The following is an 18,958-nucleotide window of genomic DNA, read 5'->3' as shown; positions in this document are numbered from 1 at the left end:
GCCGAGGGATTTTCTGAAGTAGATCATCGAAATCTCGCGGGAAATAGATATTAAAACACTAGTTTTTTTTATACATGTTGTCTTCTTTTTTTACATATATTCCTTTTTTAAATAGATTTTGAATTTTTTTTTTTTTTTTGGTAAAATAGTAATGTTGAAACATAAACACGAGATTTAGTTTATGACTATTATCATTCGTTTTTTTTCTGTATTTTGTATAGAATATCGAATATTTACAAAATAATGTTTATCTTAAAAGACAATTTCGTTTCCCGTATAAATAGAGAATTTAAGAACTAGGAACTCCTGGTTTAGTGTTAAGCTGAATTTTCAAATGGATTTAAATTATTGTTTTGTCAAGGCCCTGCTTTGCAATCTTTGTTAGAAGCTTACATCCCATCACTTTTATTCAAATTTTGACTATTTGTTGACCCGCATTATAATTAAAGGCCTTATTTGAATATTTTTCCAACTTCTTCTTTGTTCAGTTTGAGATAGATATAGTTCTTTAAAATCTATTTAAGGTATTGTGTTTATATCTAGTTTTAAAATGTGATTGGATAGACTTGTAAAAACATGTACGTAATAATAACTAGATTTTTCTTTCTTCAAATGAGGCTTTTAATTAAAGTTTCGTCGGCCCAAACTTTTGATTTAGCAATTATTGTATTTTATTCAAAAATACAAAAAATATTTTTTTAAAAATAAAATTCGGATTTTTAATTAAAATAATCTAGCATTTCTATTTCGAAATGAAGAGGGATCCTTGAACTCTACCCCTTCCAACTCAATGGGTTTACCATTTCGTGCGCATGTATTACGTTTCCTCTATTTCTAGTAAATTTTTCATACTACACCACAATCAATATTTTTTGACGTTAAATTTAGAGTATGACAACATTATCAAGGAATTTTTTATCAATAAAACAATAAAGATGTTGAGGATTTATTTCCAACTGTCCGTTACTTTATTCCAGCTTAATGTAGGCAAGCAATTATATATTAGAATCATAAACTGCTTTAATGAAGAATCAAATATGATAAATAATAAAATCTTTTATTTTTGCAAATATGGAGTTTTATCAAAATAAAATTTAATCATCATTTTTAATATACTTACGATACATTCATGTACATTTTTAGTAACAGTCAGTTGGATATGAATGATATCCAACTGACCGTTATTCTATTCTAGTATAATATAGACAAGCAATTATATATTAAAATCATAAACTGCTTTAATGAAGAATCAAATATGATAAATAATAAAAATCTTTTATTTTTGCATTTATGAAGTTTTATCAAAATAAAAATTAATCATCATTTTTAATATACTTATGATACGTCCATGTACATTTTTAGTAACAGACAGTTGGATATGAATAATATCCAGCTGACCGTTATTCTATTCTAGAGTAATATAGTCAAGCAATTATATATTGAAATCATAAACTAATTTAATGAAGAATCAAATATGATAAATAATAAAAATCTTTTATTTTTGCAATTATGGAGCTTTATCAAAATAAAAATTAATCATCATTTTTAATATACTTATGACTTACTAAATAATTTTTATAATTGACCCGGAGGGTGCGGCTGCTGGAGCAAGCCCAACAGTACACCTCCTTCCATCAAGAAATCAAAAATGCAAGAGACATGTATAAGTTAGAATAGTTTTCACAGAGAAACTTAAGGAATCCATGTATTGGCTCTTTATCGCTTTAATTTTTTGGCCAAGGATCTTTTTTTTTAAGCCTTAAGCTTTCTATCGGAAAAGAAAATGTGAGAAATAAATGAATTTTAGTAATATAAAAACATTTAGCAAACACGTGACAGTTTTCGAATTCCATGCTAAAATGTTAGGTAGAAGTAGAGGGAATCTCTAGAAATGGATTTTATTCTGTAAGTAGGTTTTTAAAATGATTACCCATTATAATAATGATTTTTAATTATTTAGAAAGGAGTTAAATAAGACAATAATTTAGTTTTTAAATGTTAGGAAATATGTTATGAATATTTTATCATGACAAGCATCATATTTCATTACATTAAATGCGTAATAGCATTTATATTCGGCGCAGTATAGCTAAAATTCCAGCTAAAAAAAAACAACATAGTTTTAAGTGCTTTCAACTCGAAGCTATAATTAATATTTTGCGGTTAAAAAACTATCTGAACTAGAATTGGTAAATAGCTTAAACAAATTTTAGATTGTATTCTTTTTTAATCTCCCATTTTGTGAGATTTTTCTACCTAGAATCAATGAACCATTCTTAATTTTTGCAAATTTTTATAAGCCTAAACATTGCAGAGTGGGAGCAACTTTTCAAGTATTAAAAAATATAAAATTCACATTAAAAATTAACTATAAAAATTCACAAACGCTAATTTTTTTATGAACAGCAGACCCAATTCTGAGTTTACGACCATCAATGTTCAACTCAGTAGCCTTGTGATTTTAAACCCAACCCACAAGGCAATGGAACTCCTGTATCAAGCATTGGGACAGAAGTGTTTGATAGAACCAAGTCGCATTTGTGTTACAAAGAGAGGAAAACCACGAAAGTGTTCCACGGTTATACCAGTGGCAAGGTGATTTTATTTTATTTTACGACAGCCGTTGAACACCCGACCCAATTTTTGGGTTTACGACTACTAATGTTCAACGCCGTAGCCTTGTAATTTTGAACCAATCCAGAAGACAAGGAAACTCCTCAATGAGTACCCCCAGAGGTATTGATTTGTTATGGGAACATGGAGGACTTTGAGACTCGGCAGATTTGACGTGCAAGTGGCAAGGTGATTACATCCCATGATCCGTCTACCACTGCCGATACTTTACATCAAAACTATGCTCGGTACGAGCAGGGAGCAGAATTTATATTAACCAGCCATCGCTAGAATTCGAACCTGGGATATCTTATTGGGAGGTGAACGATTTATCCCCTGAGTCAAAACTGCAAAATTAAATTGGTTTAATAATAATCAAAAATTTCTAATAGAATTTTTAAAAATTCCAGTAATAAAAAAAACGCTCTGTCCCTTGAGCTGAACATAGACGAAGCTTAACCTAACAGGCATTCGAAAAACAGCCCGTGAGGACACGCAATGTTCTGTACCATACATATAAAAACCACTCACACATGGAATGGAATAAGCTGTTAAGTAGAAATAAACATTTTTTTAATATAAAAAAGCACTTTGTAAAAAAAATGATTCATTCATAAATATTTTTATTCCAATCTGGCGTTATCCCAAAATAAATTGTCCGCCTCGTTAATTTTTCTTCTTAATTATGCCAAACAGTACATCGGTTTTGTTATAAACATACTGAAACAAAAGCATCAGTGTCGTTTTTTATGTCTTTTTCATTGCACAGCTAATATGAGTTGGCGATAAATTTTTCCGAGAAGAGTCACTCCAAAACTCACTTTCAGAGGATGATTGAATACTCAAACAGCAACCTAAATATTTTTCTTTATTTTACCCGGAAGTTGTCGAACAGCTTAAGAAGAATGATACTAGTTTACTTATAATACGTTGTTAATTTTGAAAGTATTTGCGGCTAGCAAAATTAATCGAAAATCATTCCTCTTCTAATTATAAATAATGAATAATGCGTCTGGTAATAATCAATAAAAGGGATCTTTAATAAATATAATCAACTTTTTCTTGATAGTTATTCATTTTTAAAATTATTTCTTTTTTTTTAAGACTCCAGTTAATTGCAAAGTTAGAAAAAAAAATTTAGGTAAACACCAGAGTATAATTAAAAAATAATGGTTCAAATTTTAACAGGATGAAAAATATTTTACTCATTCTAAATTTTTATTAATTTTATGAAATAGAAAGCAGGAGATTTTATATTCATACAAATTTTAAAATAAAAAATAGTGATATTTATATAGGGTGTTTGAACTCAAAATTTTTGTTACAACAAAACGGTTAATGCTTAAAAAATTGTTTCTGCAGCAAGATCATGTGTCAGGGTATAAATTTTTCTTTTTAAAAATCCTGATGTTGTGTCAATTTTTTTTAACAAACAGCACAGCAGATGAAAGAACGCCGAAATGAAAGAAAAATATTTGAAAATACAATTTGAAAATTTCGAAATCTTCTAATAAATGAAAAACCCATTGAAAATTTTCGATGTGTACTGCATCAGCTGCAAACCAAATAACATTCTAAAAACCAGACTACTGAGCAAAAGATTAACTACACACAAATACTCGAATTCGCTATCATTTATCAGAACTCGAACCCACTATCATAAACCCTCATAATACATGATGAAACAATCTATGCATGCATCAGAAAGCAGCGCCATCTGTCAAAAGATTTTAGGCTTCTCACATAAAATTGGAAGAATTATTTTTATTTTTATGTTTTAAACTTTACCGTTTTCCAGCAACGATTTTGAAAACCGTTAATATAATTTACAAAACTTTGAATATAAATAGTTGCACGAAGTAAACATGCGGATCCCTCTTTTTATTGATATTACGGCATTCAAATTTTATTATAAAACTAGTATTTCAATTCGCTTGAATCAATGGATGATAAATAAAACATACAATCGCTTTTGAGCATTAACTTTAAAGAAACATCGGTCTAAAGAATATTTGGAAATAGCCCACTAAGAAAGTGTGATGAGTTAAATGAAAAATCCAGCTTTCTTGCAAATCACATTCTTGTCATTTTGCAATGCACGGGGCTAATTGGGAATGCTTCCAATATTTTCCAAACAATCTAACATATTTTAAGTTTCTTAAATAAGCTCAGATAGATATTTTTAGACTATTTGAAATGATCCGAGATAGATACTTTAAAACTTGTAAGTAATTATACCATTCATTGTTTTCTAAGCTTTATTTGTTTCTAATTATTTAAACGGTATCTGCGGCCGTTTTCAACGAGAAGCAAATACCTTTAAAATAATTTAAAAATGGATCAATCATTGCTCAATAAACCTGACTAACAAAGCTTCAATGCCCTGGCATTTTTTAAGGTTATTATTGAGGTTTAAAACAATATTATTATGGAGAGATTCTGGAACGATATTTTGTTATTATTCATTTTGAATATCGATAATTTTTAAATCTACTGCATGAAAAAAAAATTGTTTGCAATATAATATAATATAAAAATAAACGTAATATAAGAGTTTGTACCATAAAAATAACACAATTTTTGTATATTTCATTTTATTAAGAAATAGTTACGGAAAATCATAATTCTTTGAATAAAACTGCGAAAAGAAAATTTATAACATTGGCGTGCTCATAAAGTTGTTAGTCACTTACTAGTTTGTGTTTCCTCAATTAGTTAAGTAGGTCAATTAACAATGTCATCATAAAATGTCATCATAAAATGCATGTAAATATTTATTTTTAGACAGTAATATTGTGTAAACACTACGATGCAATAATGTAACAAATTTCACTTATCGTTTCTAACTTCATAGCTGTTACACGTTTGAAATTTTGAATTCAATTTTAGTTTTCGTTTCTTAAATGTTGCTAAGATTTGAGATTTTCACCAGAAATATTTTTAGTTATTTTATGTTTAATGTCTGAAATTCGAAACTGGTAATTTTTGTTGATTTAAAGTTAGAATATTTTTTTTCGTTAATTTGTGGGACCGAACCATCTACAGATCTGAATGCATTACAAAGGATGGTTCACGGCCGGATTAAGCGCACGCGGGGCCCTAGGCCATTCGAATTTTTGGGGCCCTTAGATTAAATTTTTTTCTCGTATATTTTTTTTATTTATTCAAATATAAAAGTATTTATATATCTTTTCATTTAAGAAAGCATATTTAAAATTAAAATAAATAATAATAAATTAAATTTTACTTTATTTTATTAAATTAGAACTAAAAAATAATCATAACATTTCGAAAAAATTTGAAAAATCATTGTTTTTATTAATTTTTTTAAATTTATTTTCAAAAAATCCATTTTAAGGGGGCCCCTAATCATTGGGGGCCCCTGACCATGGCCTAGTCTGGCCTAATGGATAATCTGGCCCTGCGATGGTTCACTGTCTTTCAAAAAAAAAAATTTTTTTTTTAGCATATTGAAGTAGTATAGTTGAAAAATAATGATTGCAGTAGTACAGTAGGCAAAAATAAAAAATGGAAGTAAAAAATCGACCATCCTAAATAAATTTTGATCTAATGATCTGATATAAACGTTCTAGGACTCAATCTTAAAGGCTCGAGGGGGTGACTTCAAATATGCTAATTAATTTGTGCCGACGATACTTTAAAATGCGAAATCAAGCAGAAAACTGTGCTTTCTCTGAATAAACATTATTTTTTTTCGACGGATTCAGATTTCTGTCTCCCAAAATATAGGGGTTTAGACGAAATTTAGGAATTATGGTCCCCATAGTTTGATCAGGAGAGCGGTCCAACGCTTGGACCCCTGAAGAGCTAATTTCAGTTTTTGAGTATTTTTCCATATCTCGCGAATTTTTTAAGATAATTGAAACCTTTATGCACACAATCATAAAATTCGCTTATCCTAAGATAATTCTATGTAAAAATAATTTTTAGTAAATATTTATTGTTTTTTATTACTTATAATAGTCGAAATTTATTACTAATAATGGTCGAAAAATTTCAAATTGTTAGATACCCAGTTTTTTACATCATTTTAAAGAATGGTATGACAAAATACAAATTTTGAGCAAAATCGGTCGAATAGTTCTTCAGAAATCGAATTTTAAAAATGCGCGTTTTTTCAAAATTTGAGATATGGCGAAATGCATAAAAAGTCAAATTAACAGTAAGGAGTCCAAATTTTGAACCACTCTCCTTAGCAAACTTATATACTAATAATTCTCAGATTGCGGCTACACATATTTTAAGGGTCAGAAATCCATATCCTTCGAAATTTATCCAAATCTTTCGCAATTTCTGGGGTCATAAAAACTTGCAAAAAATGGGAATGATGCATTGACTTTGATAATACTGAAAGAAAACACAAATAATTAAATTCGAAAAGGATAAAACTTCTTTGAAAAAGAAGGATAAAACTTCTTTGATTTCTGCGCTAAGAAGCAGCAGAAATTTCAGAAAAAAGTATCAATAAAAGAAACGAAGGAAATAAAAATAAAAATATGACCACCGAAGCCGACGTCTTCATTGGGTACCGGCCTCGGTAGTCATTAAAAACAAAACCATTTCTAATTGAGCGAGAAGCAAATGCTTAAAATATCTCCCTCAGTACCCCGATGGTTTTGTATAGAGGTCCAGGAAAAACAAGATACATTCAAAATAATTAACAAATTAAGAAAAGAAACTCAATCAAAATCATCAGAAAAATAAAAACTCACTAAGTCACAGGTCAAGCATCAACTTCAAAAGCAAGTAGAAGAAAAGAAAACACTAAAAACTGAAAAAACAACGCCCCCTATTATAATGCGCAGAAGAAGTTTAAAATGAAATGGAAAAGGTCAGGAGAAAGAAATACATTGGTACTGGACTTTGATAATTTTCATATAAGTGGAAAAATTTTGCCAAATTAATGCTTGTTTAGTTCAATAACTTTTAAAATATTTTAGTAATTTGTCCATTCTAAAGCCCAGATAATTCCTTACAGAAGATGGTAAATATAATATAAAATTATAGCCTTGCTTCAAGTGTAAAACATTTCAACTGTGACTTAATTTTACTAGTCTAAAGAACTTCGAAAAACCATGTTTAAACGTATGAAATATAACATTTCGGACTGGACCTTTAAAAACGTTCACTACAACTGTGTGTTCACTATATCTGGAGTTCATTATAGCGGGGTAAATATGCATAATAACGTAAAAATTAAATCATTTAGTATGGCAGATAATTGTTAAAATGTTTCTATATTTTATGGGATAAAATGTATTAACTTATTTAACATATTTTTTTTTTTACTTTGCAAGTGGAATGACACAAATGTTTGGGGTCGTACAGGCAAATCAGGCTTTTATGAAACTCAACTTGACATCCAATGCATATTGAAAAAATTTAACTATTTCTTACTTATAAATTAACCGTAGGCCATTTTAGCAATTGCTTAGCAAATAGATTTCTAAATTTAAAAAAAATTGTTTATAAATTAATATTTTACGATATAATTACTATCGATATTTATACTTCAAAAAGCAAAGCTACAAATCTTATTGTGACTTTATATTATTTTTAGATTGCACCTTCTTTTTAAGTAAACATTGTTTTAGAAAGACGCTTCCCTGATACCTTTGTTGTCTGTCTTACTTTGTTTTTCTTTTCTTCTATAATTTTTTGCTTTACTTAATTCTTATAACACCGTTTTATGTACTTATTTTGTGAAGTGAATGTCTTCTGCAGTTGGATCTGTATAGCCGAGGCAGGCTCTTTTGTCAATTAATCACGCTCGATACATATCTCGGGGGGTAGAAGAATTAAAGGTTGAAGGGTTGGAATATTAGAATATTTAATTACAGATATGCTATGATTTCTGTTTGGTCACCATTAATGCTTATATACACTCTATAACAAAAAAATCGACGCACCAAGAACGCACTAAGACGCGCAAAATCGACGCTCGATCAGGCTGGAATGATGCCGACTGGGGACGTATAGTCTTCAGCGACGAATCCCGCTTCCAACTGTGTCCTGACGATCATCGAAGACGTGTTTGGAGACGCACAGGGCAGAGGGGGGATCCTGCCTTCACTATTGCACGCCACACCGGCCCTCAACAAGGCATTATGGTCTGGGGTGCCATTTCCTTTGACACCCGGACCCCTTTGGTCGTCATTAGAGGTACACTAACTGCACAGCGGTACGTCGACGACATCCTAAGACCTGTTTTGCTACCGTTCCTTTTGCAGCGCTCTGGGCTGGTTTTTCAGCAGGCAATGCCAGACCACATACGGCACGTGTTGCTATGAACTGTCTGAAAGCTTATCAAACTCTTCCTTGGCCTGCCAGATCACCAGATCTCTCTCCCATCGAGCATGTCTGGGATATGATGGGAAGGCGATTGCATCTGGCACGGAATGTTGATGACCTCGTTCGACTAGTAGACTCGTTTTCTAGTAGAGGATAGTCTACTTTACTCGTCTGTCAATTAATACTAATAATATATTGGATTTTGATAGTTTAAAATAGTTAAGTAAAAAATGTTACAATTGACTCCACTCTCCCCTACTATACAAGATAATTTTATAAGGTGACCAAGCTGATCGTCAAAGCCGGCTAGTAGATTGGTATTTTTCTGGACATTTTTACAATAATATGTCTTACCATTTTATGAATATGTACACTGAATATTATCTCTTGTTGCACAATAAGAAATGCTTACCTTAAATGTTTGTGTTTTCTCTTTTTAAAAAGAAAAAAAAACATAGGTATAAGTGTAAAGAGATAGTTCATTTTTCAAAAAAAAGAAGAAAACAACAACCAGTAACAGCATTTCAAAATTTAGTTTGTTATTAAGCTCGAACAAAAGAAATGTTACAAATTCAAGCACAGAACGACAAACTTGTCTACTTTATTAAACAAAATATATAATTTTAAAACATAATGATGATGCAAAAGAATTAGCTGCAAAGCTTAACTTTTTGATGATGTAATGAAGAAAAATATACATTTCCATAAAACACTTAAAGGTAAAATTAAAATAATCATGTCTTATGCAAAATTTCACCAAATTTAATACATTTTTTACTAGAAAGTAAATTTTATGACTTCTTTTAAATTCAGTTGGCTATCGCAATATATTACCAAAACATAATGAGAACCATAAATTATTGTAGAATCTTTTAATACTTCAATAATAAAAAAAGTTCAAAAAATAAAATTATAAGATTGAAATGAGAAGTGTTAATAATATAAGGCGATCAGTGGTAATAATATAAAAGAAATTGTTCTCATACCAAATTAGACAATTCTATTCAAAAACTTTGCAAAGGAAATTAACACACTACATTTCTTACATAATATTTTGACTCAAAACCAACTAGAAAGTAGGTATAAAATATGAAACAAAAGACAAAAAGAGCTCTAACTCAAATTTTGCGCAAAAGAATAATTCATTTTTAATATTTTTAGAGGAATTATTTACAAGCATCACATCAAATAAACTTAAAATAGATATAAATATAATACAAATTTAAAACGAAAGACAAAAATACTCCAAAGTTAAACAAATCAATTTTCTTCATACTATTTGTTATCAATTTTCATTCAATAATATGTAATAAATTTGCAATAAATTAATAATTACAATTATTTTAAATTAAATTTAAAGCAAAGAAAAAATAACTAACATCTAAATTTCAGATATAAAAATACTTTTTTATCAACTTGAAATAAATTACTTGCAAAAACCACTTGCAATTAACTTACGGTAAACAAATTAAATACAGTTTTAAATTCGATTTATTTGTGTTTTAAATACAATCAAAATCATTTCATACTTAAAATGAACAAAACTTAAAGAGAATAAATACAACGTTAGTAGTTCAATAAATTGCACCTTTGCTGATGACGTCACAAAGCAATAACTACCTTTGTACGAAGAATTAAGTGGCAAATACAAAAAACAGAGCTGAAGCTATTCAGCTTCTTTGTCAAAGAAGAGCTCAGTGGAGGAAAATATTAATTGATTGCTTAAAAACACTGATCTATTTTTTTTTTTTCAAATTTAGGAGCATTATAAGCAACAAGTAGTTCATTCAACCAATTCTTTGAAGAAAATTATTCCTTTTTAATATCTTTAACTCTTTGATGCAGATGGGATATCTGTATCCCTATTATATATATTTCTTTCTGACGCTCTGATTATTAGCAAAAATATATTTTGGTATTTTTAAATCATAAAAAAAGTCTAAAAGTTACTAAAAAAATCTGTTAGATTATCAGAAATATATTTGTACTAAATTATAAAATCCAAACGATTTTGTTCTAAATTAATGCAAATCAAGGAAAAAATATGAAAAATATATTTAATAGAAATTCTACTTCAAAAGACTGACAAGCCTGTGGCACCCATTCTAAAAATTCATCTCTTTTATGATCAAGAAATCTTTTAAAAAATCTGTGGAAATCTTCGAAGTATGATACCCATCTTTTATCAATGAAGTTAAAAGTCTCAGACCTTTGTACAATCCCACAAAAATGACAATTGAATTACTCAAATGACTTTGGTTCATATCTTTATCAGTGACATGAACTGATACAAATTCCTTTGACAATTCGTTTATCACAATTCAATTTCCAAAATTATGATATCCTGATAAAATATTTTCAGAAATGGTGTGATTCATTCATTTATTCTTAAAAAACAAATCAGTGTCCTGATTTCTTATTAGGAAACCAGATAATTTGTAGGTTAAGAATTAGTAACATTGAGTATAATTCCGCGAATACTGCGACATAATCACAAAGGATTATTTAACGAACTACCATCATGTAAACAAATTGACCAGATTTCAGAAACCTAACTGTTAAGCATTGAAAACTATAATCTCAATATTTAAAAACACGTTCCTTTTCGTTTCCGTACCAGAAACAAAGTCAAGAGAGTCGCTAACATTATTAAATTAAAATCGGCAACAACAGCTTTAGATCCTGATGGACCAGAGTCATTAGTTTCATCACTGTTATCGATAGCTTCACTATCTTGAATAATATCGTTGTTTTCACTGTCAGCTGACAAATCATTGATTGTTCTGTTCTTAGACTTGTGAATTTCATAGGGAACCAACTTGGCAGGTTGCTCTGTAACTGGCCAAGGTGTTGTCGTCGTCGTCGTTTTCTGCTGCTCTACAAACTTGCTGCAATCCATTTTCATTTTATGCGCAAATTGCATGGAAAGCTTTTCATCTTCTGTATGGCACTGAAGTTGCATCAGCTCCTTTGTCAAGTAATAACTGTAATTGTGGTGAATATATGTTTTTACCCAAGCTAGTCTGCAATCGCATACGAAAGAATTATCTGGAAAAAAAATAAATATGTTAGATGCTATATTATCAAAGCTTGAAAACAATATTAATTGCAAATAAAAAATAATGACTTTCTTCCCATAAAAGTAAATTTCTATTGTTTCTAATAAGCTGACCGTTTTGTGTGGTGGTCAGGTCAAGTCAGAAAGATACCGGGTTCGAACCAAGGATTAATATTTCCTTCTATTCTCTGTACTATCTGTCCTTCGAGCGGTAGGAGCAACGTTGGCAAACCTAATATTGCACCCCTGAGAGAGTGGTCAACAAATCTGATACCAGAATGACAAATATCCGAGTGGGCATTGGGGGAAAAAATAATAATTTCTAATAATGATTGAGTGTGTGAATACGTATTGCCGATTTTATATGAATTACAAACAAAAAGAGCACACAGTATTTATTTAAACAAAAAAGGAGAATACAAAAGGAGGACTCGAATTTTATGCTACAGTCAGCTGTTAATATGACCTAATGAATAATCCCTCAAAAAAATAATAATGAATAAATATACCACGGCTTGATATCTTAAAACAACGATTACTTATAACATTTAAGGTTTTGTATCCAGATTAGTTGTAACAGGTTACTTAAATCAGTTATTACGGCACACCTCTATACTGGGTTGGTAACAGCGCTGACAAACTAGCAAATCCTGCACGAAACAAATGGTATCATAATAGATAAGAAATGGGAGGGAAACATATAATTTTTCACGTGTATTTAAATGCATAGTTAGTTTGTAACAAATGATTGCAAAAATCCGACTTCAAAAAAATTATTAATTATGTCCAGACCAAAATTTCATACAATCTTTGCAAGCATTTTACCATGCAACAAATTCCAAAACAAATGAAATGTTCAAAAGCTAATTGCATACATAATTATTTGAAAAATAAAAGAATTTAGCAAAAATAAAATAACTCGAATACTATTTTTGATCGTTTGTATAAGTCTTAAATCTTTCTCGAATTAATTATATTTTCTCGTTTAAGCTGTCGTCTTTGTAGGAAGAGTTCACAAAAGACAAAGGATTTAAGATACTCCCCCACTGGGTAAGAATAACGCAAAGTAAATTAAAGAAGCTTATCTAAATGCAAATTACCTCCAGACTTAATGAGAAAACATTCGTCACACCCGAAGTTAAAGATCTTTTTGAAGTAATTACACGATTTTTAAAAATTGGTAGCATAAGTAATTTTTTTTCCAATTAAATCGCCCACTTCTGGAGTTACAATTTCTGCCAAGGGTGTGTAGTTATTAATATATTTCATCACCTACCAAAGTTCCTCGCCTGTGACGTAAGCTGTGATAAATGATGAAACAGTCCATTGACTTTTATAATTGAATTTTTATCTAAAAGACACTTTATAGACGCACGTATATAGACTTCAACTTTCTAAATTAAATGTGATTATAAATTAATTTATTTTTTTTACCCTTATAGCAAAGTGTAGTTTAATGTGTAATCTCTTTTTTTAATGGGTGACGTATATAATGAGAAAGGAACACCCAATAAGAGCAATTAGGCACTGCGCACAGACCTATTTCACTTCCCAGACAACCTGGTACCCATTGATTTGAAACTGGATGGGCTTCAAGCCGCCACTGGGGATCGAACCCCAGTTCTTAGAGTAGATAATATGCTGTCAATATTAATCAATATTTCTAATTAATTCCTAAATTCATTCATTAACTCTTTATAGAGTGTCTTAAAATGCACGCAAGATTTAGATTTTATGTCATTAGCGCAATATAATGTTTCCAACAAAGAAATGGAGCAGAAAACGTAAGGGGGCATTTTTTTCATTATTATATTTAATCATTCATAAAATATGTTAAGCCATGGTGGGTCATTGCGTGGCAATTAGAAAGGACTTCGGTCATGCTTTTGGAGATGAGAGCCTTCCCGAGCCCGAGGAATTTTAATTTCAGCCCACCAGAGTCTGAGATACATAGGATTACTTAGTACCTGAGTCTTCCTGAGTTAAATAAAAGTCATTTGACAATTAGTGTAGGCCTCACAAAGAAAAGCACCAAACAGAAGCAGCAGATAGTTGATAGACCTTTATAAGTTTTACATTTTTTATGCTTAATAACTCCACCATACGTTTGTTCAAAAGTAGTTAAAAATATTAGGAAAGTCCGAGCCTGAAAATCTTTTCAGTAGACGTTTGCGAGTCTGTCTCATTTCTAATGCCCATGTAGTTTTCCGATTTATTGATCAAAATTGGTCATTCAAATTATGCGATTTAACGCCATAAAATCCCTTTTTTTCTGTTTAAAAAAATTAAAGTCGATGCCATCCGACCTTAAAAAAGGAAATTTAGCTCAGAATGAACAAAATGATCATATTTAATTCATTTATAGACACATTTAATTACACATTGAGAATTTTAAATAAGAGTGCGTAGTTGTCAAAAAAAATCGTAGAAACTATTTATCCGATATGCTAACATATCCCTATACTGTATACACTAAGAATCAGAAAAAAAATCAATTATTAATTAAGAATCTGTGTTTCTTATGATAACTGCTTCTAATGACAACTCTCTCTTATTCATCTTAGCTTTCTAAAAATAGTTCAAACGCAAGTTTTGTTTCATCCAATTAAAGTTATGTATTCAAAATTACTACTGTCAGATTCAATATTGATGAATCAGGTAATACTATTTTTCCGCATGAAAACGAAAAATTAAATAAATATAAAAAAAAAACAGATGGGATAAAGTGGGGGGTTTAGTCTCATTCACCATATTCTTACCTCGTGACAACTATAAACATTTGGATTTTTTGTTAAGAAAAATTAAATTATTGAACAAAAGTCTTTCGAGAAATCTTTACTGAATTTAGACGTTAAATTAAAATCTTTAAAATGCTCTTTACATCTTGAATACAAACACCACAAAATAAATTTTTTTTTAAAAAAAACAGATGAAATTTGTACATAAGTATTGAATTGTAATAAAATCATTTTCTTCCTGAAAAGAATTATAAAATTAAATTAATGCATCCCACGAAATAAAAAGGGAAGCTGGGGACGCTGAGCACATGCATATAGAATATTGAATTGTAATAGTAGAAGTTTTTTCTATAAAAATATTATTAGATAAAATTGTGCAAGAAATACACCGCTTAGAATGAAACTGCAGGCTTTACTTTCCAATGAGTCTTTTCATAACGGATATATTAATATAACTGAAAGATAATGTACAATCAAAATAAAATGTTATTTGAATGCCTTAAAAAATCAATTTCAACCATTTTAATATTCCCTAGTCTAATTAAAATAATAATACATACAAAAATAAATACATAAACATAAAAATAAATTTCGCATCTCTCTTTTCCATCTTGAAATGGAAATTACACTCATTAAAGCCATGATATCAACGACTCGCTTTCTTAAAAATTATTCATACATCCTTAGAAACGAGATTATTTTACTAGATAATATTCATTAGTTTGCGTGATTAATAACACCCAATTCCGATTAAAGAGAAATATGAAGCACATATCATTCTATCTGCCCAAAATTCGCTTTGATTCAAGAGGTCAACGGTCAGTCATAAAAAGAAATAAACAATCAGGTTCATCAGGTGAGCCACTTCTGCCCTCGGGCAACCTGTCTGGCAACAGACGTAAATTGATTTATATGTTGACGGACTCATTAAATTACAAACAATGACTACAAATAATAGGCTACTGTAAGAGAAAGGTGCCCGTCTTTTCATTGGGAAGACAATAAATCGGTTTTCTTAAAGCTTCCTGATCAAAAGAAATTACATGTTTTTTTGCTTTCCAGGTGTAAAAATTGTTAGTTTCTCTTACTACTAGGTCATTATCCCCGAGTTTAGATTCAATAGAATATTCGTTCTTTTGTTTAAAATCTATTCATTAGGGGGGACGAGTGATAATAAGTTTTCTTTTGATATAAAATATCAAATTAGGATGATCGCTGGACCAAGATAATACATTTGAAATGTTATTCATTCTCTATCTTTTCATTCTTTTTTTGCACATTCCCCTCAGTTATGCAGCGTAAAATAGTGGCTGGTGAATTTTTTCGGGAGTAAGACATTAACGATAAAAATTTATCGTTTTCATTGAAATTCGGTTCAACTGATGAAATATTTCTTAGGCGCGAGAAAGTTTAATTTAGAACATTTGATTTTGATAACGATTTTAATTCACAAAATTTGATTTTGATAATGATTTCAATTTACAAATTTTAATTTTGATAACGATTTTGACTTAGAAAATTTGATTTTGATAATGAATATTTCAAAATCAAATTTATTTATTCAAATCAATTATTTATTCAATTTATTTATGAATATTTCGAAATCAAATTTATTTATTCAAATCAATTATTTATTCAATTTATTTATGAATATTTCAAATCAATTATTTATTCAAATCAATTATTTATTCAAATCAATTATTTATTCAATTTATTTATGAATATTTCAAAATCAAATTTATCTATTCAAATCAATTATTTATTCAATTTATTCATGAATATTTCAAATTCAAATTTATTTATTCGAGTAACAGAATAAAAGAAAAAAGAAAAAGAAATTGATCCCAAACTAGTTTCAGAGCTGCTGGTTTCAATTTGCCGTTGGGTAAAAAATTTCGCAAGGCAATGTTCCTTAAAATTAGTTTAGATGTGCTATGCAGACAAAGAAAAAAAAAAAGAAAAGAAAGAAAGTAGGAGAAAGAGATTAAAGCGCAGCACATATTTTCTGGAAGGGACATATTTAAATATAGGAAGCTTGATTTCGATAACGATTTGTAAAATATTCATATTCTAGAACAAAGAGAAATAACTGATTGTGATGATTTGCGGACAGGATTGAACTTTCAGCTTGTACGAAGCTGGCCAGAGGATAGTAGCTTATCCATCCTAATCTCGAATAACAATAAGGTGACCAGACGTCCTCAAATCTGGAGAACAGTCCTCGAATTTCTTTGATTGTTCTTGAAACTTTATAACTCCTTGAGGACAGAAAATGTTTCTAAATTTTAACGTACGTCTTCAGATATCTTCGAATTTCTACGAATTATAATCTTTTTATTTACAGTAAAATAGCTAAAAAATCTAAAATAAGCCTTTTTTTTCAAGTAAGATAGTTTTGGCTTAAGAGAATACAAACGAAATGCAAATAATCACCATGATTAAAGATGAGAAATTCATACTCGTCTTAAAGTAATTTCAGAAAAAAAACTAAAAATCACGTACTAATTTATTTTACATGCATTCAAATGCAGAATATTATATGATATTTCAAAAATGCTCAGTACCGAAATCAAATTTGATGAAGATGGATCTACACCTGATAATAGTTATCAATTTCAAAAAAAAATTCTTTGTTATATATACAAATTAATATTTTCTATGAATATATAAGTATGGTAAAATTTTTCGGGGACGCTCAGCTGATATGTCCTCAAATCATGGTTTATAAATATGATCACCTTAATCAAAACCTAAAATTTGCCTGGCTTTTGCAAACTGCCAAGTTAACTGAAACGATGAATAGAATAAAATTTGTTTGACTCACGTATCAAAAGAGAAACATTGTATACAATAGTATTCACAGTTAAAAGAATATTAGTCGAATTACAATTCACGTTACATAACATGGCACAATATTTCCGAAAACATAAAAACTAATGCTACAACTATTTATTGAATGCATTAGTCAACAATTAACAACAGAGGAAGGCGTCACATATCCGGCATTTTGTGATGACTATTGCTGAGTACGTCAAAGTTAAAATACATTATTGGAGGAGAGGAGAGGAGGCTAATCAAATAACCTATTGATTCATTGACATCATAAATACTTTTTTTTCTCTGAATAATGATGTGCTAAAAGTTTCGTTTATTGAAAAATTACGCGGAAATGATGACATGAATATGATTCACGGGGAATATTTGACGTGAAAGTGAAAAGATGATTTCAGCATTATATTTAAGCATCTTGCATTTCAAACATTTTACGTAAGGTTTATAAAATGTGCAGCTTCTCAGCTTAGGCATTGTAACTACCCAAAAATACTCCAAAATTCTTTTCCGATACTTATTTCGTATATTATTTATTCCAACGAAATAACAAAATTATTTATAAACTAAAATTTAAAAAAATCCAAATATATACATTTAAATAAATATTGCACTTAAAATAAAGGAATGGGTATAAATTTAGTTCAAACGTAATACTATTGTTACATGTTACCAAAATCAAGAACCCAAATATCGTTTAGAACTTGTTTGTAGTATAATTAGAAAAAAAGCATACAAATAATAAATGAGAAAATTTTATGAAACAAGCTCTATTCAGATAAATTACATAATAATGGATTATTAATTTAATAAAAATGTATTGTCTTTTGTAGATTACAACAGCTTGTATCTATGTTAAATTTTAAACTTATGTCTAAAATTATAAGTTTTAAATATTAAAACATTTTTTGCTTTACTTTTTGCTTATCTCAGTTTGTACCGTGGAATGGGTAAAAACAATAGTTTAATTCTCATTAGGAACTGTGTTTAATATGCCTGTTATTTTTAAAAAAATTTATTATTAAATTTATTAAATTTATTAAAATTACCAAACACAAACAAACTTATTTTCAAAGTTTTAACGAATGTTGGTAATAGTATATGAAAGTTATAATTAAATAGTGTCCGAACTCCATTTATTAACCTTACTTCATGCTAAGAAGCATTTATACCTTACTGTCTATCTAAAAAAAGATCTTCCCTCGTCTTTAAATGCATGGCTGTCTGCTGCTATCGAAACAAGAGAAAACATATTTCAAAAAGAGGAGATTTCAAAACCGAGTGTTAAGCCTTATTTTGTAAGCTTTAAAGTTTCAATATAAATGTTAGAATATATTTAAACGAAAAATAGCTATACAGTGAAACCCGTTTCGATAGTTAATATTACCACGGACTAGGATGAAGACCT

The 18,958-nt window shown here is 29.4% G+C and overlaps 1 protein-coding gene and 1 long non-coding RNA gene across 5 annotated transcripts in view; one reads left to right on the top strand and one right to left on the bottom strand.

Moving 5' to 3' along the window:
* LOC107447262 (uncharacterized) overlaps positions 1-18,958 on the top strand; it is a 163,909-nt gene that overhangs the window by 70,440 nt on the left and 74,511 nt on the right. The gene's annotated exons all lie outside the window — the stretch shown is intronic.
* Positions 9,442-18,958, bottom strand: part of LOC107441035 (phospholipase A2 inhibitor beta) — a 45,763-nt gene continuing 36,246 nt past the window's right edge. The window contains exon 3 of the mRNA XM_043050255.2: positions 9,442-11,973. Within this exon, the coding sequence (XP_042906189.1) occupies positions 11,513-11,973 (461 nt within the window). The 3' untranslated portion in view covers positions 9,442-11,512. The remainder of the gene's footprint in view (positions 11,974-18,958) is intronic.

This window comes from Parasteatoda tepidariorum, chromosome 5, assembly GCF_043381705.1.
Source record: "Parasteatoda tepidariorum isolate YZ-2023 chromosome 5, CAS_Ptep_4.0, whole genome shotgun sequence".
Classification (NCBI taxonomy): Eukaryota; Metazoa; Arthropoda; class Arachnida; order Araneae; family Theridiidae; genus Parasteatoda; species Parasteatoda tepidariorum.
Note: the sequence above shows the minus strand (reverse complement) of the source record. Positions and strands in the feature narration are given on the sequence as shown.